Source organism: Hylaeus anthracinus, unplaced genomic scaffold (assembly GCF_026225885.1).
Source record: "Hylaeus anthracinus isolate JK02 unplaced genomic scaffold, UHH_iyHylAnth1.0_haploid 4, whole genome shotgun sequence".
Lineage (NCBI taxonomy): Eukaryota > Metazoa > Arthropoda > Insecta > Hymenoptera > Colletidae > Hylaeus > Hylaeus anthracinus.
Window position 1 is genome coordinate 11,576,862 of NW_026535289.1, and position 26,357 is coordinate 11,603,218.

The 26,357-nt window shown below is 39.6% G+C and overlaps 1 protein-coding gene across 5 annotated transcripts in view; it reads left to right on the forward strand.

The window, feature by feature from the left end:
• The window catches only part of LOC128894949 (F-actin-monooxygenase MICAL3), a 57,940-nt gene that overhangs the window by 22,896 nt on the left and 8,687 nt on the right, over positions 1-26,357 (forward strand). For 3 of the 5 annotated variants that reach the window (XR_008461648.1, XM_054157065.1, XM_054157067.1), the window contains exons 2-19: positions 14,410-14,707; positions 14,880-15,204; positions 15,647-16,005; positions 16,456-16,713; positions 17,088-17,290; positions 17,667-17,800; positions 17,909-18,156; positions 18,249-18,371; positions 18,920-19,150; positions 20,565-20,804; positions 21,471-21,612; positions 21,723-21,844; positions 21,893-22,117; positions 22,577-22,736; positions 22,828-22,991; positions 23,069-23,271; positions 23,357-23,538; positions 23,625-23,749. Coding sequence is in view for 4 of the 5 variants with exons in the window: in XM_054157065.1 (XP_054013040.1) it covers positions 14,410-14,707; positions 14,880-15,204; positions 15,647-16,005; positions 16,456-16,713; positions 17,088-17,290; positions 17,667-17,800; positions 17,909-18,156; positions 18,249-18,371; positions 18,920-19,150; positions 20,565-20,804; positions 21,471-21,612; positions 21,723-21,844; positions 21,893-22,117; positions 22,577-22,736; positions 22,828-22,991; positions 23,069-23,271; positions 23,357-23,538; positions 23,625-23,749 (3,742 nt within the window). In the remaining variant the exon portion in view is untranslated. The remainder of the gene's footprint in view (positions 1-14,409; positions 14,708-14,879; positions 15,205-15,646; positions 16,006-16,455; positions 16,714-17,087; positions 17,291-17,666; positions 17,801-17,908; positions 18,157-18,248; positions 18,372-18,919; positions 19,151-20,564; positions 20,805-21,470; positions 21,613-21,722; positions 21,845-21,892; positions 22,118-22,576; positions 22,737-22,827; positions 22,992-23,068; positions 23,272-23,356; positions 23,539-23,624; positions 23,750-26,357) is intronic. The other 2 variants (XM_054157066.1, XM_054157069.1) reach the window with 2 other exon arrangements.

Genomic DNA, 26,357 nt, shown 5'->3' on the forward strand with positions numbered 1-26,357 from the left:
ATCTAGTATGCAGAAGTTACTGTCAGCCTAGATTGATATTATTCTATATACGAGTATGAAAATTCCTCTTTCAAGTGTGAGATGTAAACTCTTCCTAAATAGCTCTGTAGTTAAAGTGTTAATAAAGCACAATAAAAGTGTAAATAAAACTCTTCCCAAATAGGTCTGTAATAATACAAAGAGAAGATCCGTTGCACTTAAATTTTTGCTGCACTTTTGAAAGTAGCTGTAGCCCGGCATAGTTTCTAGGATTACGTTGTATACCGCCGGATATGTAGAACAAATTACGCACAGAATCGTTTTACAAGATATTGGATACCTATTGCGCACGGATGTGCGTGGGTAGCAATAGCGTTCGGTTTCAGCGTCGATAGATTGTACTTTGAGTGATCGGTAATTAAAGAGACGTTTCGTCAATAATTCCCGGTAATCATTGTCCGTACAACGTGCATACTTCACTAACAACATTCAATTTCTTATCGAAGACAATTCGTTTTTACAGTATAATTTTGTACATTCGTCGAATGATATTCAATATACAATATCGCACCGAAACATTAATTTGCATACCCTAGATGCTTGTAAAATCATAAAAACATATATCTATAACATTTTTCTCTTACAATATCCGATCAAAATTCATTTTTATAAATGAATAAGAATACGAATAAGAGGCTCCAAAAAAAAAAAAAAAAAAAAAAATGATTTCTCAGTGGTTGCACCACTGAAGGTACCGCAATTGCACGCCAATTAGCGCAACACGAGATAACAAATAACAATTAATACGATTCTGATTTGCTACCAGAAGTGTACCGCAAAAGTGTAACGTGCATCGAGCGCACTTTCCTCCGTCTGTGAGGCCACGTGGCCGCCTGTGTGCACCGCACGGCTTTTACACCTCGGCCAAGTGGCCGAGGTACAAGTTAATCAACTCCCGACAGCGCCGCGGCTCTCTCTATTTGCCTCGTCTGAGGGTTGTCTGTCGTCGTTGACGAACGCGCTAATTGTCGAGGGAATTTAAGAAGTCCCGCTAATTGCGACGCTGACGAATTCTTTCGCGCGCACTTTCTACGCCGCGATGGAGAGTATTTCCGTTCATATCCTGCTGCAAATCAATTGTCGAGCTTCTTTTGACGCGTTGTCGACGGGACTTCTCGCTAAAGAATCGAGAAAATTCATTGCGGTCTCGGGTTACCTCACGAGTATACAGCTCTTTTTCTATATATATCTAAAATACAGCCTCCTTCAGTTTTACAAAATTTCTTCTCTTCCTGCCAGTTCTGTTATCGTTATAAGCATGTGCTGATTACATTACGAGGTAATCACGGTGCACGTCTATAATTAATCGAACGGATTCCGATTGGAAGACGACAATAATGGTCGAACGGATGCGTGTACGACGACGTCGCGTCGTCTCGTACATGAAAAACAGAACGTTGGTCAAATAAAATCGATGCAACGAAAATAGTTATGTCTCTCGTCCATCGATGGACGCCCACGTGCTTCGACGTGCGCGTTATTGTGCACATGCTGAGTGCTCACGGTGTCGTTGCACGGATGGCAATAAACGCGAGGTCCGCAACCTGTGCGCTCGTCTGGTGGTCGTCTATCGACGTTGATACCGTTAATTGTAGCAAATTTATGACCCTTGGCGACGTAAAAAGGAACGACGTCGCGGGGACGTTATCATTGTCGCGTCGGCGAAGATCAAAGCGCGACGAAGAGCTCGTTTGATCTCTCGCAGTGAGATGGACGAAATTCATATCGAGATTAAAATATCGACCTACGAATAAAAGGTATTCGCCCTTTCATCCGTTACTCGTTGAATACAAATTAGAATACGAGTCACGAATGCAAATGGGGGCTTTAGAATTGTAGTTCATAAGAGGTTATTCTTCTTTCTTGACAAGCTTCGAGATTTTCATGATTTTTTCGCGGTCGAAGTACTTGTTACAGAGTCTTGAAATTTGGTAGGTTTATTTATACATGTATGAAGGGAGGTTATATTTTTTCTTCGATGCAAGTGGCAGGAAGGACGTTCGAGTTTTATCTTCGTGTAACGGTCGTTGCGTACAGGTATAAAATCTGCATCGGTATAAAATTATTGTTTGCAACTCAAATCACGACACAATATTAGTCAATCATTTGTCGGCAAATAATTTGCAACTCTCTCTTGCAGTACGTGCAACAATACGAAAAGGAGAAAGCTTTTCTGTATCTGCCACATTTTTCTTTATTTTAATTAAAGGAGAAACACGCGTATATCTTATCCGAAAGTTGCCAGTAATGATGGACGAAACGTGATAAACTTTCTTCTGAAATAATTATTTTTCCGAAGTACGAGGCGTTATCGACGCGTTTCTAAGAAGCATACATATTTATCATTTGCTTCGATATTGAAAGAGTTGCAGTATACGTTATCCTGGGCTATTCACGGTTTGCTCTTTCCTTTCCTTTCATCCCTTCCAATGGCGCTTGTACTCATCGTATTTCTTCTTCTGTGTCCTCGGACAGCTCCGCGATTTTCCTTTGTGCCTCATCCAAACCGGTACATACTCTCCAGGTGTTGTAATATCGCCATTTTTCTATCGCCTATTCTCAATTTCCTGTCCTTCTATCCTTTCGAATGCCTGGGTTTCTTTATAATCGTTTCCCACGTCTTGAAACGTTGTCACGAGGTACATTGAAGAATGCTATCAAAAGTATACAATCTATTAGGTTGTCCGAAAAGTTTCTTTCGTTTTATTAATAAGTAATACATACGCAATATTTTATGTCTAATGTTACATTATTGAACTGTGTACGATTCATTTTGCTCCATTATTGTTACAACATCAACATCGAAGAAATTAGATTGTCTATTTATATAAACACTACCGCACAAAATAATTGAGTGCAAATTACGAAAGAAACTTTTGGGCCAACCTAATATAAAGGAATTTACGGTGAAATCCGTAACACGTGGACGATGCAATGAAACGACAGTAACATTCTTCGTCAATCCACTGCCTCTGCCTTTTAATCTCCAAGAAATAGAACATCAGAAATTTGTTTCAGGGGGGGGAGGATCAAGTAAAATTCAAAATTTTGACCCTTTTTTTTTATTTTTATTTTATAAAAAATTAGTTCACCATTTGGAGAATGTGCTCCGACCGTTTCAGCTGAAACTTCGAAGTCTAAGTGTACCTACAGAGTCATTAAAGTGATGCACTCCGAACGGTACACGAAGGACTATTTTTAGATCCGGAAACTTTAAACGCATTTTTCTCAAAACACAAAATTTCGCGTGCCGCGCAATGTAGCTTAGAGATTTCTCAGCCGATTACTATGAAACTTGGCACGGAATATTCCTTAAACTATCCTCCTTTGCATCAACCTAAAGGCTTTTATAAAAATTGAAATAAACAATGTTTTTAATCATTTCTTTTTTATAACAAGATTTTGTTAACGTGGCGTGAAATTTTAAATTTAAAATGTGTTTTTTTTCTTGTTTTTAAACCGAGGTTGATGCAAAGCGTGTTACTATATTTTAACGAAAAATTGGTGGATTTTTGATTTCAAATAATTCGAGTGATCTGTGCGTTGCGCGGCGCATTTTCGAGAAGCCAACTTCAAACAGCTGCTGTTCATTCATTTATGAATATTATTACTTACAAAAAAATTATATAGATTATCTAGATGCTACAAAATAACAAGTAATTCGTTGTAAATAAATATCTATATTACGCACTCTTCAAAAATAATTCGCGAAAAAACGGTTGTTTACTTGACCACCCTCCCCCCCTTAACTCATGAAACAACTCACTCAGTATCCTTCATACTCACCAGACCAGTGAAATATTACGATTCCGATTGATTCGTGAAATCAAGACCAGTTAAAATTCGCAGAATTGATCCATGCGTTTTTATCTACATCGAGTCTACTACAATCGAATCTGACCGAAGATCGAAAAACGATTATCGGGGAATCCAGCTGTGGTTTCCCTAATCCCGAACTACGTCAACCATCTGGCCCATTCCGCGGATGAAAATTGACTGGCGTATGCACAGAAGGATCTGAACGAGAATCCTATCTGTTCGGTTCGTTTGGTAGCCCGTTGGTTCCGTCTACGTGTCCAGGAATGTATACGTACACGTATGCGACGACACCAGCTTCGACGCCCACGACATCTGTAAAATTGGTCGTCGTCGACTCGGTCGCTCTAGTTCCGCAGGATTGCATCCCTCGCTCGCCTACCTCGACCAACGTATTTATAGAGGAACACTCACCTTCTCCTCCGTGGTCACTCTCACGCGGTGTTTGTTGTTTCCCACCGTGCTGCTCCTTTTTGCGTATCAGATAGCTCTTTAAGGCAGGGATCTCGGTTCGATAACAAAGTGAGTCATTTGCAAGAACGTTTCGAAAACAGGACGAAACAAAGCCTGCAAACGAAATTTAAAACCGATGATCACCGTCAGAATTCGACATCGCGCTTCATCAACGGCTGTTGTTTAAAACGAAGATGCGTGTAATTCAAATGAAGCGACACGGAAAGGTGGTGTAACGAATTAATTATGGAGAACCTCGAGTGACCTTGACAAAGGCATATAATCACATTAGAAGAATAATCGTCGACTACATCGATGAAAGAAAAATTACTTTCGATTACTTTAGAGTTATTTTGTAGTCGTATGTACCCAGTCACCAACGCGATGATCGGAAACCTTTCTTCCGACCACGTACTATATACAGAGTATATATATATATATAGAGCGCGTAAATTGAAACGCGTCATAGAATTGCAGTTGCAGGCGCCCGTGATCCGTGACCTGTTACATTCGTCGTTACTTGTACATTGACTTGTTCACGTTCCGTATATTTAAGAGCAATACGTGCAAAGGATTCTGGGTCAGAGAAAAACCGTATAAGAGTCAACAGAGAGGAGCGAGCTGGCTGAAAATGGCTATTGATTTTTCGGTGGCGTCGTCTCCAGGGCTACGTGTACACTTTAAGCGGAACTTTTACTTTTACATGGGCGTTCCGGTCCGAAGTAGGGTATTTTTGAAACTTTGGACGATTAAAGTGACTTAACCTCTTGACTTTTAATCTCTTATATTGAAAAACATGTGTACGTTTGCTGTTGTATTAAAATTATCATTACGTACAATCGCGATATATTTTGGAATTAAAACGTGTACCACCGGTGGCTCGCACTGATATGTTCCACAGGGCGGCGTGTACCATCGGTGGTTCACGCTCGCGTGTCTATCAGATGGCGTGTACCATCCACGCCGCCTTATAGCGAGAAATGCAAATAGCAGCGCCGCCGTGAACGTATTCAAGCGAGATAGTATGTGAAAATCAACTTACAGATCAAAATTGCTTTGGTTCGCGTGTACAGCAAAAACAATCCATTTAAAATTCGTCCCTGAAGAGGTTTAAATATCAGTTTGTAATTTTGAACTAGATGAAAACGATGCTTTATCATTGTTTGTTTGCCGCAGTATGGGTTTGTCTGAAATCAGGCACATCATTCGAGCATCTTAAATCATTTTTCTTCTAAATATGTACATCGAAACCCTTTCGGGCCGCGCTTCTCGTTCTCACGGATCACTTTTCATTCGTTTCTCGTTCCAACGATGAAAGACACACTCGAACAGCTTTCTTTCATCCCTCGCCGTTCTACCGAGCAACTCTTCTAACCGCGATCGTTTCTCGATCGATTCCGTTCGCTCGAAAAATTTCGTTAACGTGTCCGACCGAATTCTGGCTACGGGTAAAATTGACGAAAGAGGGTCAAGCGAGAGAGCAGCCCGACTGAAAGTGGTTATTATCGATCTGAAATGGGGGTTTACGAGATTATTCGGGGCACGAATAAATTTTTTAACCAGCCTCGACGCTACGATCTATCAGTGGGATCGATGTATCGAGGGTATGCAAAAGTTTGCATCGTTTTCTATGAGATTTCTTTGTTACTAACTCTTGCGCGAGCGAATATTATTAGGGAACATGTACTATAAACTGTAAAAGTACGTGCGGATTTCTAGAGAAAAATACAAATATTCAAATCTGTTTGAAATCATAGGTTTATTCAACGAAATAATCACCATTTATCATCAATTTCATCAATGACTTCATCAATTTCTTTGCAATTAGTATCTGCAGTAATAGTCTGCCACGTGGAAGAAAATCAACGTGAACGATACCTCGTGTAGTCCACAAAACAGCGATCAGCACCTTCTTCGAACGGAGACTCGGTTCTTGTATGGTTCCTGTTGCACACGACCCCTTCTGAACCCAGTGGTGTGATCCTCGTACATTATCATATTCCACCCACTTTTCATCACAAGTTAAAATTCGATCGATAAATGGATATTGCAAATGCTCAGCCGGGAGTATTAGTTCTCTTCCGTTGAACAGTGCCGTATCCATTTGTCAAATCTTTTGTGAAAACTAAGTGAATGAATTCGCTTTCTTGCGGTAAATTCTTCATATTCGAATACTTGAGCAAGCTCAGAACATCTTTTCCTTGGATTTGAACTCACGTACTCGATGAATTTTTCATCTTCGATGACAAATGGACGCCCTAAACGCGGTTCGTCATCTACCGATTTTCTTCTTTGAACCTTTTAAACCATTTCTGTGCGGTTCTTTCACTAACAGCACCTTCCCCACGAAACGCTACAAATACGTTTTGCTGCATTTACTGCTGTACTGTCAAGTTTAAATTCGTACAAACATAAAAGCACGAATTTTTACTCTTTCGCTGTCCATGTTTACTGTTCCTACAGCTACACAACAACGAAACAATTGAACTCCGCAGACCATGCACACCAATTACAAAGATGAAGCTTTAAAATGGAACAAAACTCGTGTCTTACAGTTGCCAATTATCACATGAAAATCGATATATAGTTACAATTGTGCGAATAAACCGCACGAACTTTTTACGGTACCTAATACTTTCCCGCGATAATCTTCCGCGGTTCTCCAGACGGTCAATGGAAATTTTTGCATACTCCTGCGAGCGTTTTCTTCTAAAATGGAAGGAAAAATAAAAGCGACGAGTCTCGCGGTAAGCTTGGCAGTTTTATTCGCGACGGTTTTGTTGAGATTCTTTCGTTGGAAGTATGCCGTCCCATTTCGTTGAAACTTTTTTCGTGAACGCGGCCTGCGAAACCGTCTCGTTCGTGGTATTTATAGAGAGACCTGCCCTCGCTTCTGATCATTTATGTACAAAGGCCGCCGTTACTTTGTTCCGCGGTAAACAGGTATTCTACCAATGATACCGCTCGTTTCGTCGTGCGAGAGATACGCGATGATAAACGCAAGCGTAGGAAATAAAGGGCCTCCCGAAAGGAACTTTAGAATTTTCTTTTTCCATGATAAAACGTTAAACATTTCATGGTGCGAGGTATCGCAATGCGCAATCGACTCGATTTTATCTACCTAGCGATCGAGAAGAGTGAACATTCTTTTAACATTTATTTCTTTCGATTTTTATTTATTCGAATTTGTAACGATGTTCGCTATCGTTTCAGCGACAGACCAAGAGAAACGACAATGGCTTCGTTCCAAGTTCTTCCAAAACGTAGCACGACACCTTGCTACTGTGGCATGGTCCGTTGCTCAATAGTGTTCCAAGACTTCTAATAGATAACCCAGTGAACCGCTTGCCCGGTTGCGCTCGTTCTTTTAACCGCGTCCAACGTTTAACATTCGGGTCACTTGTTCGATCAAGCGTCGCAGGTGGCACAAAGCTTACGGTAAATTTTCTGTACGCTGATTTCGATAGACCTTCGATACGCGTGACGTTTGCGCGTTTCGAACGTACGTTGACCGAATAAAATTATTCGAGCAGATTCTTTCAGTAAATATATTCGTGAATTCGTGGTTAATCGATTCCGGCATTCTCCTTGTCGATCAACTGCGTCTCCTAGGCACGTGACCCCAGAGTCACGCGAGCTTACAACGATAAACTGCTACAATTTACATTTATGAATTTTAACGTGCACTATTTTTATTTCACACCGTCAAAAATATTCCTTTTTTAAAATAAATTTTCGCATACGTTCCGCGAGCGCTGTCCCGTTTTTAAAAATATATCCGTGTCTCTTTCCACGGGAATTCGAGCGAAACTTCGAATTCTGACTGAGCTTGAAGGCTCTCGAAACCTGGACTTTTGTTCGGACCGCGTTAGAGCTATCCGAGCGAAATGTTTAAAAGTTCGCGAAGGGTCGAGCGTTTCTTCGTTTCGCGAAAGACCGAGAGTCACTTGCGAGAACAAAGGTACCAGAGGCGAAAAGTACGCGCGTAGGTATAACACGGACGTCGGATGACGCTCGTTTGCCCTGGCAATTTGTGATAATGGCCGGAACAGCTGATCGTGTGCGCACAACGAGAAACGATTCCTACGGTGCTGGCGCGAATCTATGCATCTCGACTTCTAGAACTGCGCGAATTTCAACGACACGGACATCCTATTATTATTGCGCTAATTGGATCGACTTCATACTCCAAACGTAGACATTTTGATTTTTTTACTTTGTAAAATATAAGAATTCTTGATTTTTAAAGCAACTTTGAACCGAGATAGCAGTTTATTTGATGCTAAGAATAATTTACATTTTTGTTACTCAGCAATGTTCCAGAAGTATTGGCATTGTCTTTTCTTCGAGCTCAGAAAGTGGATCCTAAACATGATTAATGCAACAATTATTAAAAAATATAAGAAACGAGTGGAATTAATGGAGAATTAATAAAGATGAAGAACCATTTGATTCTCAATTTTACAATTTCTATCCAATTACATTTTGAGCTTGGGCCTGGTTTTTTTCAGCCAAAAGAATTCCTGAATGATACAAATATAAATTATCTTTACCGTCAGAAAATCTGTTATCTTAATTTGTTATCTGTTATCTTTATATTTAAATAACATTAGTTTCTGAAACGTTTCGACATATTTACGAGAGATCATAGTCTTCCTACTATATTCCGAGATTCCTAACGGGTACCTAGACACGAACCACGAGATCAGTTCCGATTCTAAGTTCGTACGCGCGTGTATATACGCGAACTCGTTTGTTTGATTTCATAAATCATTTAGCGGAATACATGGAAATAAAACAGATACGAGCTAATGGACTATCTACGCGTTAATTGCTATCGCGTCATTCTTACTTAGCACACATATTCGCTATTAACGCAGCAGGCCTAAAGATAATACGGAACAATTATAAAAATAATTCTAGAATTGCGCGACTTGCAAATCGGTTCCGTTAACGCAGCTAAACTTGGCAAAATTTACACCGTTCCGCGCAAGTGTATCCTATTAACGCGTTCCAGGTTGCGGCAGACCGACCCGAATACCGCGATTAGAGCTTTGTTTGAAAAATATACAAGCCGCGAAGAGGAGAACTTTCTAATCTGAAACGTCAACTGACCTCAGTTTCATTGAAAGGAAACGCATATCTAAAGATCAGACTGCGGATTATAAAAGATATAGGTACTATATGTTGAATATATTCTATAATTCACGTTTAATAATATTTTTCCTTCGTTTCACATACGTGCACACAAAATGGATAAAATTCACACTTTACTAATGATTATCCTCCAATTGAAATAATTAAAAAGTGTACGTAACGCGGTTCAATTTATTAAACGTTAACATAAGAAAAAATCTGATATGAATCATACCCTATTAAAAAAAAAAAATTCTTTCACTTGCAAAGCAAAAGAAAAATCCCCCAAGACACGAGGTTCAACTTGACCAGCATGCCCGCGTGTTCCACAGTTAATTACACTGAAAACTCGTATAGTAAATCAATTCTACCACGCAACGTTCATTCACCTTATCGATCGCATCTTCCCCCCGGAAGTAACGTAGAAATAAAAATACCCGGTTAATAATAATTCGCATTATTTTCATCGTCGGCGATGGTAAAAAAAGAATCACGTCGCCGTAAAAGAAAAAAGCCGATACACGAGCTTCGCGAGCTACTTTGATCTTCGAAGGACGTTTATCGGCGAAAGTTCTCGCGTTGCTTCCGTTTTTCCCGGGTAAACGCGTCGATGCCAAGAGGAGAGCATCCGCAGGAGGAGAGTTATCAGGTCGTAAGTTCAAAGAACCGCGTACGTAGAAGAGCATCGGTTCTATCGGCGCGTTCGCGGGTATGATATTGCGCTGGCTCGCGAGGACGTGGCCGCGCATAACAAGTCATTGTACGGTACGAGTAGAAATTAGCATTTGCTCTCGCCTCGGTTGCTCCGCGAGATAGAATTCCACGCATCCAGCGTATTTATCGGGTAAAAAGTCTCGGAAGAAACGGCATTCGTGCTTGCGACATCGTGGCGCGCCGCATACTCAACCCCCACCTTCGTGCTTATAATATCGATTTCGATATATCGTAGATATCGATATCGCGGTATCATGGTTTCTCTTGTAGGAATTATTTTTTAAACGTGGATAGTTTTGAGGCTTTAGGTGGAGTTGGGCGCAATTTGACCTACCGTAGAAGCTTTTATTCGTAAGTAGTCATGGTTTTCTCATTTCTTAACACGTTCACGTTGACGCTGCTGTTTGTATTTCTCGCCCATGGGACGGCGCGGTGGTACACGCCATTGATAGACACGCGAGCGTGAGCCACCGGTGGTACACGCCGCCCGATGGATCATACGTCGACGTAAACGGTAATGTCTGTACTTCAATTCTCTATTTTTGAGCAATGCAATTACGTCGAAAGATTTCTCATAATGTTGACATAATGTTGCTGTCTAAAACTCGAAGCTCCTCCATTCGTTGACATATCCTGACTCGAACGATTTCTCCAGCTCGTTCGGATGATTTACAAGAACCATCCTCCATCTCTAATCAAGCATTCAACGTGGCATCCTTTTTCCTTACAACAGTTTAAAGAAACATTACACAGCGTGCCAGGGTATCGCGTATTAGAAACCGCAGGGAACAGTCGACTAATCCGCATAAATTATGGGACTCGTATCGCGGAAGTCGTTTCTAAATTGATTCGTAAATCAATAGTAAAGCGTGACCGAATCACTCTCCGTCTCTCCTCCGCCCTCGCCCTCTGCTCCTCCATCTTTCCGCCACTCTCTTTCACTCCGGATGATACAGGGCGCCAGTCCATCGAGCTCGTTGCATTTGGCTCACGCTTGTGCCAAGGGATGAGCAAACTCATCCTGGGAAAGGTCGAGTAAACCACAGTGATACACGTTTTAGGCCTTGGACTGAAAGGAAGGAAGGAAGGAGATGAGGTGGAGGATATTATATTCATTTTCTGTATCAGGGTGTTTCAAAAATGTTGTAACACCTTGAAATGGGTGGTTCAGGAGGTGATTTGAAACAACTTTTTCCTTAGCGAAAATGTTGTTCGAGGCTTCGCTGAGGAGATATTAACGAAAAACACTGACCAATCCGAGCGCGCGTATGCCGGTGGAGCAACTGCGGTAGCGTATGAGCGCGGCCGCCTAGCGCGTAGCCACGCCTACTGCCGCCGCACCAACGGTATACGCGCGCTCTGATTGGTCAGTGTTTTTTGTTCATATCTCCTCAACGAAGCCTCGGACAACATTTTCGCTAAGGAAAAAGTTGTTTCAAATCACCTCCCGAACCACCTGTTTCAAGGTGTTGCAACATTTTTGGGACACCCGGTATATAAGATGCAGAACAAAATTTGTTCATTCCAACGAAAACTGTTATAATTAGCTCCAACAAGAATGCTACGAACTATATTATCAAGATTAACGACCGACGACACTAACTTTACACGTAAATGTTTAACACTAAACCTACCGACGTTCACTTCTAACCATTTTTATTGGGATGGGACAAACGTCTCTGGTTTTAGAGACACTTCTTTCAATTAATCGCGACTGTTGAATTAGGAACGGAAAACTAAATAGTACCTTCGAAATATACGCTTTATTCATCGATCGACGTTTATCACACACCGAACTGTTCTCGTCGCGTTACGCGTTAGCCATCCCGAAATAAGGAAACAAAAAGAAACATATACGCCGGTCGGTAGCCGCCTGGCGACGCAAGGCTGCATAGATAGTATTTTCGTATAATCCGAGAGCAACAGTATTTTACATGGTACTAAATTGAAAAAATTGCGTATAATTACTGTATAAAAACTGTATAAGAAAATTTGAAGACGGTCATTTGAGCTGTTGCGGTAGGTTTAGTATTGAACGATCATGTGGTCCACGGTCTGTGGTTTGCCAATCTCTGATCTATGCAACCGAACCCGAACACTGAAAGCCACGCAGAAGGCATCTCGGGCAGCACCTCGTGACATTTCGAGTGGCTCGAGGATGCACCGGGACACGACTGCCTGCCTCTGACGTGGCTCTTCTTCCCTGCGGATCGTCGTTATCCAAGGTGTTATGGGAAGAGCCAGTGGGGAACGGTTATTTGCTAGCTCGTTTCTAAGCGTTCGTCGGCTTACGTTATCTTAGATAATGAAAAATCGATAGGGGTCGCGTGCAGTTTCGCGAGGCGCAGAGGAAAAAACGTTACGTGCCAGAGAGTCGAATTTGATTTTTGACGCGTATCGATCATCGCGTGATCCCATTCGCGCTTACGTTCGATGAAGGACATCTTCGATAAGCGCTGATCACTTATTGGACGTAGGGCCTATTCGAATAATGGTTACATATTGTATAGGTATTATAGACAAAGCTTTTCAAAGAGGGATTTAATGCTAGGTTTACGGTGGCAGTACGAAATGCAGAATGTATTTTCCATTAATGTTGCATATTTCCAAGTTCTATGATATCACATTACAATAAATCAAAATTTCACGATATGATACGCGGGCGAAGCCGTGACGGGGCTGCTAGTGTACATATACAGGGTGTTCCAAAAATGTTGCAACACCTTGAAACAGGTGGTTCGGGAGGTGATTTGAAACAACTTTTTCCTTAGCGAAAATGTTGTCCGAGGCTTCGTTGAGGAGATATTAACGGAAAAAACACTGACCAATCAGAGCACGAGTATGCCGGTGGAGCGGCCGCGTCCAATGTCCTTCGATACGCGTCGAGTCACTTGTTCGCGTACGAGCGCTGCCGGTTAGCTCGTAGCCTTCGCTACCGCGGCCGCTCCAACGGTATACGCGCGCTCTGATTGGTCAGTGTTTTCCGTTCATATCTCCTCAACGAAGCCTCGGACAACGTTTTCGCTAAGGAAAAAGTTGTTTCAAATCACCTCCCGAACCACCCATTTCAAGGTGTTACAATATTTTTGGGACACCCTGTATATTATGGACGTGTATGAAAGCAGTAAGATTGTACTTTTACAAAAGTTTTCAATTGGCGATTTTCGACTATTGGACGTGGCTATCTCGAAACGACTACTTTAATTGCCTTCCGTCTCCAGTCATCCTCGGAGAAATCTATAAATTATCGTTTTAATTGCGAACCTTAGTTAATTATGTCTCCCCGTTATGCGAGCTTCAATAATTCCCTTATCCGTAGTTGTTTATAAAACATCGCTTATCTCTATCGCGGGTAATTGACAATAAATTCTAATTAGAATCAAGTGGTTTCATGCGGCGCAATTCTTGTGCCGATTAACGTTGTTTGCGAGTCGGTGCAGCTCGATACGTTCGATTCTTCGATAATTTATTGTGGTCATTATTCATTTTGGGATTCAATTAACTTTTATCCATCGTTTTGTTCGACGCTTTGCTGGTCGGATAATGAAAGAGGAAGGTGAGCGTACACCGTTGCTCTCAATTACCGATGTGTATCGTTAAAGATAAGATATTTAAAAAAAAAAAAAAAAAAAAAAAAAAAATATGGAGTCTGAAAACCGTCGTTATTGACGGCTGTTACGGTTCTTGTCTCTCAAACTGTAATATGCGAGAGCGTAATGTTGTAGTAAGGAGCTGTAGTTTATTAAAAGGCAGAATCAATTTAAATTTTAATGTGCATGGAGAATACGGAACAATATGATAAATGGGAGCTGGGGTATTAGTTTTAGCGTTTAATGGGATTGCCTTTCCGCGTGACTGTTATTGCAGTAATTATTTATTCTTTCGCTTAGGTTTCCTCTAGTTACCGCGCCTCGTTTTAGATAACCAGAAATATGTTCGAGAAATTCAGAAGATGCGATGATGTTTATTTTATCTTTGAAAGTGTCAATTGCTGTAATTGCTGCGTACCTGAAAACTTATCTTCCAAACAACGACACCCCGTTGACACAATAAAAAATAAATAACTCCAATTACTAACAATGTTTAGCTTGATTCCCAACAGTTTGATTTCAAGCGCCCTAAAATTGTTCGATTCTCTAAACGAACAAACCGAGCTGTAATTTGCAATTCCGTAAAGATAGCCAGAAAATTCTTTACCCAAATGTTTGGTCGAACCGCAAATACTGACGTTGGCTCTAATTGGTTGCGCAGGATCAGGAACATGGATCATCAACCGCCCGGTCGGAAGCAGGCGGTGAATTCGCCGGAAGTGGCGATAGCCAACGACGTGTTCGATCAGTTCTGCAATGCAAGCACGCTCAAGTCCATTCTTGGACACTTCAGGCACCTTTGCGAGCTGCTGAAGATCCGACCAAACTCGATCAGCCAGTTTTATCCGAAATTGAAGGGAAAGCTGCGATCGTGGAAGGCCCAAGCTCTGTGGAAGAAATTCGATCAGAGGGCGAATCACAAGTGTTACAATCGTGGGAAGGCATGCCCCAACACAAGGGTAAGTCTACCTCTGCCCTTCAACCCTTTCGACTCAGCTGTCTTCTATTTGAACTCTATTCGTTTCTCTTTTAGAAATTAATTGTATCGCATTAGGGTTGGTTATAAATCAAAGGCCGCAGACAGATAAGCCCCAAAATAATTAATAATCAGACAAAAAATTATGCTTTCAGGTATTGATCATCGGAGGTGGTCCTTGTGGGCTTCGTTCGGCGATAGAGGCACAACTGTTAGGAGCGAAAGTTGTCGTCGTGGAGAAAAGAGATCGAATGTCCAGAAACAACGTCCTCCACCTTTGGCCATTTGTTATCCAAGACCTTCGGGGGCTGGGAGCGAAGAAATTCTTTGGGAAATTCTGCGCCGGCTCCATCGACCACATCAGCATCCGGCAGCTACAGTGTATTTTGTTGAAAGTAGCTTTGATCCTAGGCGTTGAGTTCCACGAGAATTTAAGCTTCGATACTTTGATAGCACCGCCAGAGAATCAGGAAGAAGGCAGTGAGTGTTCCACTCCCCATGGTGTAATCGAGCTTCCAACTCGTTGGAAGTTTGTCCGGCTGTAAAGTTTCCTGGTTGTTTCGACACACGTTGTCAAACAGCAATGAGACACATTTTATTCCTCTTGTTACCAAAGAAATGAAAGATTCTCTAAAAAGTATTTCGTTTTTTAACACTAGATTTACCGTTGTTTTTTCAATTTTGCTTCTTAAGAATTCTTCGAGCAAGTTTATATCTATTTTTGAAGGAATTTGTATGTATGTCACATTGATTGTTTTTTTACGTGGATAAAAGTCAGCATAAGTAGTACCTAGAAAGTACAATCTAGTGTTAATTAAACCAAATAATATGAAATGTATACCATGGTTACAATTAAACGTAAAAGTGATGTAGCTTTAGTATGAACCACGACTACAAACTTTTCTGTTGAAAATGGTTTCAGAAATCGGATGGAGAGCGAAAACAACGCCCGCGGATCATCCAGTCTCCCAATACGAGTTCGACGTGTTGATCGGGGCCGACGGTAAACGAAATACCTTGGAGGGTTTCAAGCGCAAGGAGTTTCGAGGGAAGCTGGCCATCGCTATAACAGCGAATTTTATAAATAAACGCACCGAGGCAGAGGCACGGGTGGAGGAAATCAGCGGGGTGGCCTTTATATTCAATCAAAAGTTCTTCAAAGAATTGTACCACGAAACTGGCATCGACCTCGAGAATATCGTGTATTACAAAGACGATACCCATTATTTTGTAATGACTGCCAAGAAGCACAGTCTGATCGACAAGGGTGTTATACTGCAGGTACATTGGCATTCCACGTACAAATAAACAAAAGATTGTTTTAGTTTATCTGCTCTTAATGTCGATGACGACTGTGTACAAAATGTGTACGTTACTTACTTAGGAGAAGCAGAAATTAACCCTCTATTGCAGGAACTGTACTCTGGTTTTTCAAACTTACACGTAAGAACGCATTATGAATATATCTAAATTTTCTCATGCAACTTTAAACAGCCATTTGGCTATATGATAAAAGTGCATCTAAAACAGGTGTACTAAGGTGTACTAAGATAGTCTTACTGACAAGTCCCCGCTAGGACATTCAACATTAAACGTCATACTGTAATTTTTCTCTATGTAAGATAATAACATACACGTTTGTACATTGCTCGTTGTTTTATCAAGCCGTGAAACAGACACAGATGTTAATTCGATGATGATGATGATGATGATGATGTATGTAACGCTTAGGACCACGCAGACACTGCCAAGCTGCTAGCCAAAGAGAATGTGGATCGCGAGGCATTGATGCTTTACGCTCGGGAAGCAGCCGAATTCTCCACGGAATACCAGATGATGGATATGGAATTCGCAGTGAATCATTACGGGCAACCGGATGTGGCTATGTTCGATTTCACGTCTATGTACGCGGCGGAGAATGCTAGTCGGATTTTGGAGCGTCGCGGTCATAAATTGCTTATGACTCTGGTCGGCGACAGTCTCCTCGAGGTACATTAAAATGTAGCTTCGCGTCTGGGCCCTTGCATCCGTTAGAACAGTAGGATTTATGTAACGAAATCTCAGGTTGAATAGCCTGTGAGCATTTATTATTATACGTAGACATTTTCGGCTAAAATAAGGACTACCTTCAGGAGCAATTCTATAAATTAACGCGTGCACAATAGGAACTATTAAAAAATTATATCATGTATATAATATGAAGCTTAATTAAAACATGTAAATATTCCATTATTCTCAACTGTCGCGTAAGTGCGAAAGTCAGTGCTAAGATCTGAGAGGTGTCCTTTATTTTTGATTCGTCGGAACCTATAACGCGTAATATGCGAGAAAGTATCAGAAAGTGACGTAGAAAATTATTCCAGCCGTTTTGGCCGACGGGTTCCGGTTGCGCGAGAGGATTTTTAAGCTCGATGGATGCCTGCTGGGCGATCAAGCAATGGGGCGCCTCCATATCGCCGTTAGAAGTAATCGCAGAGCGAGAATCGATATACAGATTGCTCGGACAAACTACGCCTGAAAATTTGAACAGAGATTACGCCGCGTACACGTTGGATCCTCACACCAGGTATAACGCACTACTTGGGTAATATAATGTTGCTGCATTGTACAATTTGTTCTAGTTTCAACACCTGTATGCATTATGAAATGTATACGATTAGATTGTATTGCGTATACGTTTAGTTGTACACTCGTCGTTTTCATTAAAAATAAAAAAAGGAGTGCATCGCTAACGAGACGCATGCGTGCAAAACTTACGAACTGTTTTAAAAATTCGAAATTCCAATTGGTCATGTTTCGCATCAAAGCGATTCGTTATTCAGGCAGCTCTTCTAACTTTAATTCTATGTTTAAATACGATATTTGATATCTACTTATTAAGCCATTTACCGTTCCTCGATAATTGTTTTCTCGCTATCTACAGTTAATCAATTCTCTTTAAGATACCCAAATCTGAATGTATCCTCTGTAACTCCAATGCAAGTACGAAGTCTCCTCGATACAGATGATCCCGACAGCATCAAACAGCCTCCCATGCAATCTGACGTCGATATCCCTAAAAAACGTCGCCGACGCGGTAAGTTTTAAATAATTTATTGCCTTTTTATTCGACCCATTACTCGGCTCAAAATGTTAAACGCACCGTAGCGATATTATGACCACAAGTCCATCGTGTATCGTACAGATCTCCGTGGCGAGTCTCAAGTCCATCCAGACACGTTGCTTCGCTGGCTGCAAAGACAGGTCGCTCTTTACGATTCGGTCCAAATCGAGGACATGGGTGCTTCCTTCAAAAACGGTCTAGCTATCTGTGCGATCATACACAGATATCGTCCAGATCTAATTGATTTTCACAGCTTGCAACCAAAGGATATAGCGACGAACAATCAGATGGCCTTCGATTTACTCGAGAAAGAATTGGGCATTTCACCGGCAAGTATCATAAATTCGATAATAGAACATAAGAAATTGTGAACAAATAACATAAACAAGGAATTACGACATTTAAGTGTTGAATTTTGTAGATAATGACGGGAGAAGAGATGGCCGAGTGCGATGTTCCTGACAAGCTCGCCATGTTTTCGTATTTGACGCAAATATACGAGGTTTTCCGCGGCGAAATCCCGTATATTAGACACTCAAAACTAGTAAGTAAATTTCCTATCTTGATAAATTGTAGATTCAATTGTAAATCGTATTCCGTGTTTTGTAGTATTCGGTATCGCATCCAAAATCACGGATAGAACCATCAACTGAACACTCTTTGATAAGCAAGACACATCCTCGCCCAAGATCGCCCGATCCTTCGTTCCATTGGAATCGTTCTCCATCAACCATCGTTCATAACCAGAGATTAGAATCATTCACACGCCCCATTCCTCGAACGTTTTCTCCAGAAACCGTTAAATCGTTAGACTATAATAATAACAGGATATCCTTAAGCAAAACTGTCTCGGATGATAACAGATTCGGATTAACCTGGATAAGAAATAAATTTTGGAAAAATGTATTTGGACCGTCGACGAGGAAATCGTCAACAAAATTTGATAGAGAGTGCTGGAAATGTTGTCGCATGGAAAATAGTAAAGTTAACGAGCCAATAATATTCCCTTCCAATTAATTTCATCTTTAAGTAGCGATATAGTTCGTATTATTGTTTACCAACCGTTGTATTGTTTAATCGTGTTTCACGAAGGAACCCGAGAACGAAGAGAGACCTGCTCACAGTAAACAATTGAGCCAATTAACACCTGACCAAAAGGTTCATTTACTCGATCGTATCGTCAGTAGGCAAGAGAGCGCAACGAGAACGAGACACTCGAGATCGCGACATAACGAAAATTTAAATCCCGCCGATAAGAAGGGGGACACGATTAGTCGACGATCTCGAAAGAGACGCAGCACGGAGAAGATGGGTGCAACAGTGGTAGGTTTCTTTGCTTTTTTATTTCTAATTGATAGTTCTTCAGAGTATCGGTTATTATAATATACGGATCAGGGCACTTAAGACAATCCATCAAAATAACTCATTGGAGTTTTAAAGGAGATATGATAGTCTAAATTATCAAAATCTTCATATCTTCTTGACACCTTCGTCTACATGATTAGCTTCCCCTTCAATTCAAGCAAGAATTGTTTAAAGCATTATTGTCTACTGTCAGGAGTTCTTTGGGTGGCTTGTCTTAAGTGCATCACCCTTCGTAACCATATGTTTTTAATTGCTTTTAATCAGCAGACAGTCCAAGGTTGAAACATTCTGTTTTCCTTAAGTACAAGATCAACCCTTTGCGTGTCGTGATTAACAATTTTTTAAATGTTTATACATACAGAAAATCAAGTGTGAATTGCAAAGGGTTGGATCGCATTCTTTAACGCTTTATGGAATAGATATAAAATTAATTCTTTAATAGCGTAAACAGGATATATAAGCTTCGTTAATTATATTTTTCACGTACAAGTATTCCATAAGGGGTTGAAAATTAACCACAACTGGCCCATACACACACACGCGATACTTACAATGCTTGTATCCTATAGTCATGGTGGCAGAAGATTGAAGCACTTATGTATCGTGGGATATTCATATCGTTCTTAATCGTAATTATTGGAGTTGCCATTGCCATGACGCTGAAGGAAGTCATTGCATTCTAGTCCCTTCGCATAATCAACGAAAGTGTCAGTGGAACGTTGCGAACACTATCGGTTATGTTTGAAACTTTTTCTAGATACATACTTATATAAATACTTGTTTATGTCATAATATATTTGCTACGCCGGCTTTTTGTATTTGTCCCATTTACTAAAAGTATTTTAAATGAACAGATTACGGTAGATAACATTAAAGTTGTGTTCTTTTTTTTGCTCTAATCAATACAACTTGTTCAAAACAGTGTAGTTCATTGAACATTCGAGAAACAGAACAGATGATGTCCACTAAGTACACTGTTTTAAACAAATTATGATAGAGTTCTTTCCTATTTGTTATAATAAATGTCCCGCTAGAAGAAGAAAATCTAGATCTCAAACAGTAGAAACCACATTTAACGATCTTGTTTTGCGAAGAACAGACATTGGTAGCGTAGCCAAAACTCGAGATAGAAAACCCTCGATCTTCGTCTACCTTGTTATCTTTTTTTCTTTTTTTTTGCAACACATCTTGTCACTTATAATCGTCCGAATGTAATAGATAGTTGAACCACGTAACATAAGGTGTGTAAATTGTGTATATTAATTTAACGAAAATGAGACTTAAAGCTGGAAAACAGAAACAGACGTTCGGATTGTCGAAGTAATCGAGAAATTAATGTGACGCTGTTGTACGTTTTGCGGTGCACGTAAAGGAGGAAAGGCAGAAGAGACTCAGCGAAATAGAACAAAATCGCGCAGAACGTATGAGAAGGCGACAATATTTGCGAAAGATGGCAACGCAGCAATTCTACAAAAGTATGCAGATGCTGCAGGCGAATGCGAAACGCGAGAAAGACGAGCCGTTCGAAGATTATTCGATATTCTTGTATCGTCAAACAGCGGCGGATTTCAAGGATAGAGTGAAATATATAGAACAGAAAATATTGCACCCAGTAAGCTGGAGAGTGAATAATTTGGGAGTGTACAATGTCTTTTCTTTTTCTTTTAAGTAAGCTTTTAACAAACAGCTACACATCAGTCGAAGAATATTATTATCATTGTATTCATCCAATGGATATGATGGATGATGTGATAAAATATATATGATATAATACAATAAATTTTGTATGTAAACGACATAGTCATTGAACTGGTCGTTTGTATACTAATTTATTTTATTACGGCCAGCAATCAAATCGTACTGTTATTTTTTTCATTAAAAATTAAAAACGGTGTGTGTTAACTAACTGTACAAAAAGAGTACAAGTCTACGAATTTTATGCATGCGATATGCATCAATAATATTAAACAATGCGAAGACTTCCAGATATGTTGCTAACTGTTCTCACAAAGTAATGGTATTCGTTATATCAACAGAATATTTGTATATATTTTTTTAAATGCTCTGACACTAACGCAATACACTATGAAGGAAACAAACGCTAATCGGCTAATAATAACAAATGTATATTAATCAAATTCCTGGTTTTCCTACTATCCGCTGGGATTACGAATTATGATGGCATTTTCGCTTCCTTTTACAAGTGTTATGAATTTGTGATTGTCTTTATAGTTCCGTGCGTATATTCAATTCATTTCACGCTACAAATTGTTTTTAGGATAGAGAACCCAAGATACATGCTGGTCATCGTAGAAACAGTATAGATGAAGAATTCTCAGGAAGAATAAAAAATATCGAGGATAAATTGAAGGGATCTACTCCATCCGAAAAGAAGCCCAAGGATCTTCTACGTGCCATTGGTATGTGTTATAATATTTTTCACCTAAATATATACGAATTATATGAGTGCCATTTTGTTGGTGCAACTATTCTCCATCTTTCGCACAACTTGAAGATTCCGTACTTTCAGGCAAAATCGAGAAAAGCGATTGGAACGTGAAGGAGATCGAAAAGAAAATCGAGGAGAATAAAATGGGTCGTTCCGTTCGACACGAAAAAGTAGAACGAGTCCCGAAATGGAGTCGAGAGCAGGTTGGCATATTAAAGATTAAATGTACTCGCTGGTCAACGTTTTTTCAGATGTGTATATGCTTCATTCAGTTTTTAGCTCGACAAATCAAGATGGAGAAGAAGGGGCGTGATCAGAAGGATACAGATAGTAAGTACGCTGATATTGACAATACCCTGAAGAGTATAGACAGGAAGATCAAAGAGGGTAATGTGCTCGGGTACAATAAAGTCTCAGCTATGGCTGAGCAGTTTTCGAATAAAAGTCAAGACGCGGAGCCCAGGGTGCAGAAATCGGTAAATACGATGTCACAGAATCTCAGTACTCGAGGATATAGTCAGCAAGATGTTCGAAGTCTTTGTGATGTTCATTATATTTTGTACAGCACTTTGTGCGAGACAGTTAATTCGTTCCATGTACCCGTCTGTCTGTCTGTCTGTAAATATTATTTATTCATTTTTCACAGGATACAAGTGAATACATTTTAATACACATTTAGTGTAGCGTCTATAACTAGTAACATCCACTACTAAACTATTTACTAAAATGTCAAAGATCCTGATAATATACTTTCTAGTACTATACTTACAATATGTAGTAATACCTTTTGTTTATACATCGCAACGTAACAATTAATGCGTTACTAAAGATGATCCTGGTTTCATTTAAATGGAATATATGTGCTGACTAAAATTCTTTTGTATTGAACATTGCAAGGTAATAGTTACTACTTCAGTTTCGAATATTTTTTACAGAATATTAAGCCAACGATAACGTTGCCTACACAAGGAGGTGCGGAGGTGTGTCATTTCTGCAATAAGAGAGTTTATTTGATGGAAAGACTTAGTGCCGAAGGGAAATTCTTCCATCGAGGATGTTTCCGTTGTGAATATTGCTCTACCTCGTTAAGAATAGGTTTGGCATTCGTTCTAATATTTGTCATTTATTCTTACATTTTAAAGTCGAGTCGAATAAATTTGTATTCGCTCGTTCTTTACTTGCATAGGAAACCATACATTCGATCGGGAGAAAAATGGAGGACGATTCTATTGCACGCAACACTTTGGCTTCTCGGGAACGATAAAAGCTCGCGCAGAAAAGAAGAGACTTACCGTATTAAATAAAGAGAATATACCTAATGCACCTGTAAACTTAAAAACACCTGAAAAGGTATCGTTCGAGTTCTAATTCCGTACATAAATTACTCTTTTGTAATCAGTGGTATGAATTAGAATTATTACTCTTAGACAAAGATACCTTTGGAGGGCGTTGTCGGACTTGATTTGCTCGATCGTGGTCAAACGCCTGAGAGAATAGAATTCGAAAACTTAGCTGGTATATCAGATGCTGAGGAACCTCAAAGTCAAATGGATGAGGATGAATGGACGGACAGAAATTTCGGTGCTTCCACTGCAGAAATGGGCTCTAGTGACGACATTTCGGACATGAGGTAATTTACTTCCACCTTTTTCTAGAAAAAGCGTTTTCTTTTCCTTTTATTTACTTTGCAAATTTGTTGTTTATTGTTTCATTAGTGATTCAGACGACGATAACGAAGTATATGAGGAAGCAATAGATCAACCACTGACAACTGAAGGAACTCTTGAACTTGCTAAAAATTGGACGTTACGGTATTCTCATCCGCATGCAGAAATGGGCCAATCCGACACAGGTAGCAACGAATATGAAGATTCTAGCGATGAATATACGAACGAAGGTACCGTTATAGTAAATCTGTTTACTATTTGGCCAATTGTAGAAGCAGTATTCTTACGGTTCTTGTTTGTTATGACTGTTATTCAGATGACGAGAGTACAACTGCTACGGAAGATGAAGAGGATATACGTGCAAGAGAACTGAGGAAGCAAGAAGTTTGGCTGAAGCATCCTACTCGCAGTTCCAGTACGGACACTGGTTCAGAAACGGAGGTGAAAATTTCTCAAGATACTGTAGATAATATAACTCAAGAGTCAGTCGTACTTCCCGAATCTGTATCTGTGCAAGCCTCTAATTTAGTACCTCCCCAGGAAACGAACACGATTAACAGTGAAACCGTAATCGATCAAGACGTTATTGACACTAAAACTATTCAAAACCCATTGAATACAGAAACATTACAAAGTGATCAATCAGTAGTAAATACAGATGGGAACACATCTCAAAGCGCAGCATGTGGAAGCATAATTTCAATACCTGATCCCTCCCTTGATTTGACTATAGATAACTCAGTAAATAATGTCGCTAATTCAGAAATGCCTTTACTCACTTCTAATCAGTTTGAAAATAGATTAAATAAAAATAAAGATACCAAAGAATATATTTCCGAATATGAAAGTCTAGTAGAAGAAAATGTTTCAAACTCAACTAAACTCCCGGAAGTCTTAAATGAGTCGCCAAATGAAACTAAACATAATAATTCTATCTCAGAACTCAGTAATATCGGTATTAATGAATTAAGTAATGAAATAGTTTCCTTCGATGACGTAGTAAGTAAATTAAATGTTATCCACGATGAATCATCCCAAAATAAAATTTCTGATAACAATGATTTAAACAATAAGGTTATCCCTGGTTTAAATATTGAAACTACAGAAGCAAGTAATATATTAAATACTCAACTGCAAACAGCGTTTGCAGGAATTATGCTTCCAGATGCTATACCAATTAGTCAAACTAGTTATGATAGTACAATGCTGCCTAACGCCGAAGAAAGTGCAAGCTTCAAGGAGAAACTACCGGATCTGATAACTTCTTCTCCGAATCGCAGTAGAGAATCATCACCATCTTCCTCGTCTGAAATTTATAAGTCAACCGAAACATTGTACGATGAATTATGCATGTCCGACGCGCAAGATAAAATTACTGCAGACGAATTAGAAAATGACCTGTTGGACGGAAGAGAGAACAAGTTGAAATTGTTCATAAAAGATATTGAACGAATACCAACCGTGACCATTACTTCTCCATCTCCAACGAATGAGAAACCACTACATGGTTCGCCATCTGTCGAAGTTATGAAGTTAACGGTTCCCAAAGAAGTCCGTAGACAACCAGTTCAAACCGAAGGGAATAGTTCGTTTGACAAATTAAAACGAGATTTACGGCAAAGAAAAGCGAAGAACAAAATTCCAGTGGGTGAACTTCGACCACTGTCCAGAGAAAATGCTCAACAAAAAATGAATAAGTATTTTGTACCAGAGAAAAAACAAAAAACAAAGAGTCAAAATACAATTGCTGGTAATGAAAATTTGCCTGGTGTTAAGGTCGTCGAGCTAGACATTAAACCCAAGTTATCCGCGAAAGTTGAAGCTAAGGATATAATGAAATATTTTCAGAAAACAAAACTTGGGTCTCCTGAAAAATTAGAAACTCTTAGCGACGACAAAAGACATGAAGATGAATGTGATATAAGCATGGGTATCGATGACAGCGATACTGATGCTATCAATTTGCAGTTTGAAGAAATAGGACAAGAGGTTGGAAACACACTTTCAATCGATATTGAAGATATAGAAGCTAAACTAGATTTGAATACTCCATTCATAGATATGCATTTAGAAAACGCAGAAAAGTATACAACAAATAAAAATAACATAGAAGAATCTGTGGCATCTTCTACAAAAGTTGAAAATAAAATTGGTGTACTACAAATGGATTCCGTAAACGAAGAAAATATTAATTTAAACAGTAATGTCGTAAAAAATAAATTACGCGAAGAGAAGGTAGACGTTAACATTGATACATGTAAAAGTATTGAGATTAATGCAAAAGAAACAACGTTTATTCCACACATTGACAGCAACACCTTACAATCTACGTTACACGAAGAAAAAACAGATGCGATAGCGCATTCTTGTGAAAATACGGAAATTAATGCAAACCAAACAATATTACCTTCACAACTCGACAACAACATACTAGAAAGTAAATTAAACAAAAATGAAACACACGTTGTAATTGATCCTCGGGATATCGAAAGTAATGCAAAACAAATAACGTTTACTTCATATCTTGATAAAATTAAAATAGCCGATATTAATAAAAATAATACTTTGCGTGCAAGTGATAGTAATCTAAATGTAAGAAAACAGATTGCTAATACAACCGATGGGTTACATAAAAACTCCAAATCTTCTTCTGAATTAACAAGCCTTTCACCTGGTTGCGAATTAATCGCGAAAGTTAAAATTGTCGAACAAAATATCGAAACACCAAAACAAGTAAATAAAATAAATATAAGTAGTAACATAATTTCTTTGGGCCCAGGGGAGGAAACTCCAAGGAGACCAGAAAGGAAACATGTTCAGCATGAATTCAGTTCTTCAGCGAAGTCTAGAACTAGTAATATACCATCTGTTCCTGAAGTTCCAGCAAGGAAAAGATCAACAAAAAGAAAGCCTACCTTTGCATCTTCCTTAGAAGAATCTACCTCTAATATACAATCGAGTTTCGTCGCAACCAATGAAAGATTGACAATACCAGACATTGTTACCGTTAAACACGAAAATACTATTAAGGAAGGGACTAACAACCCAA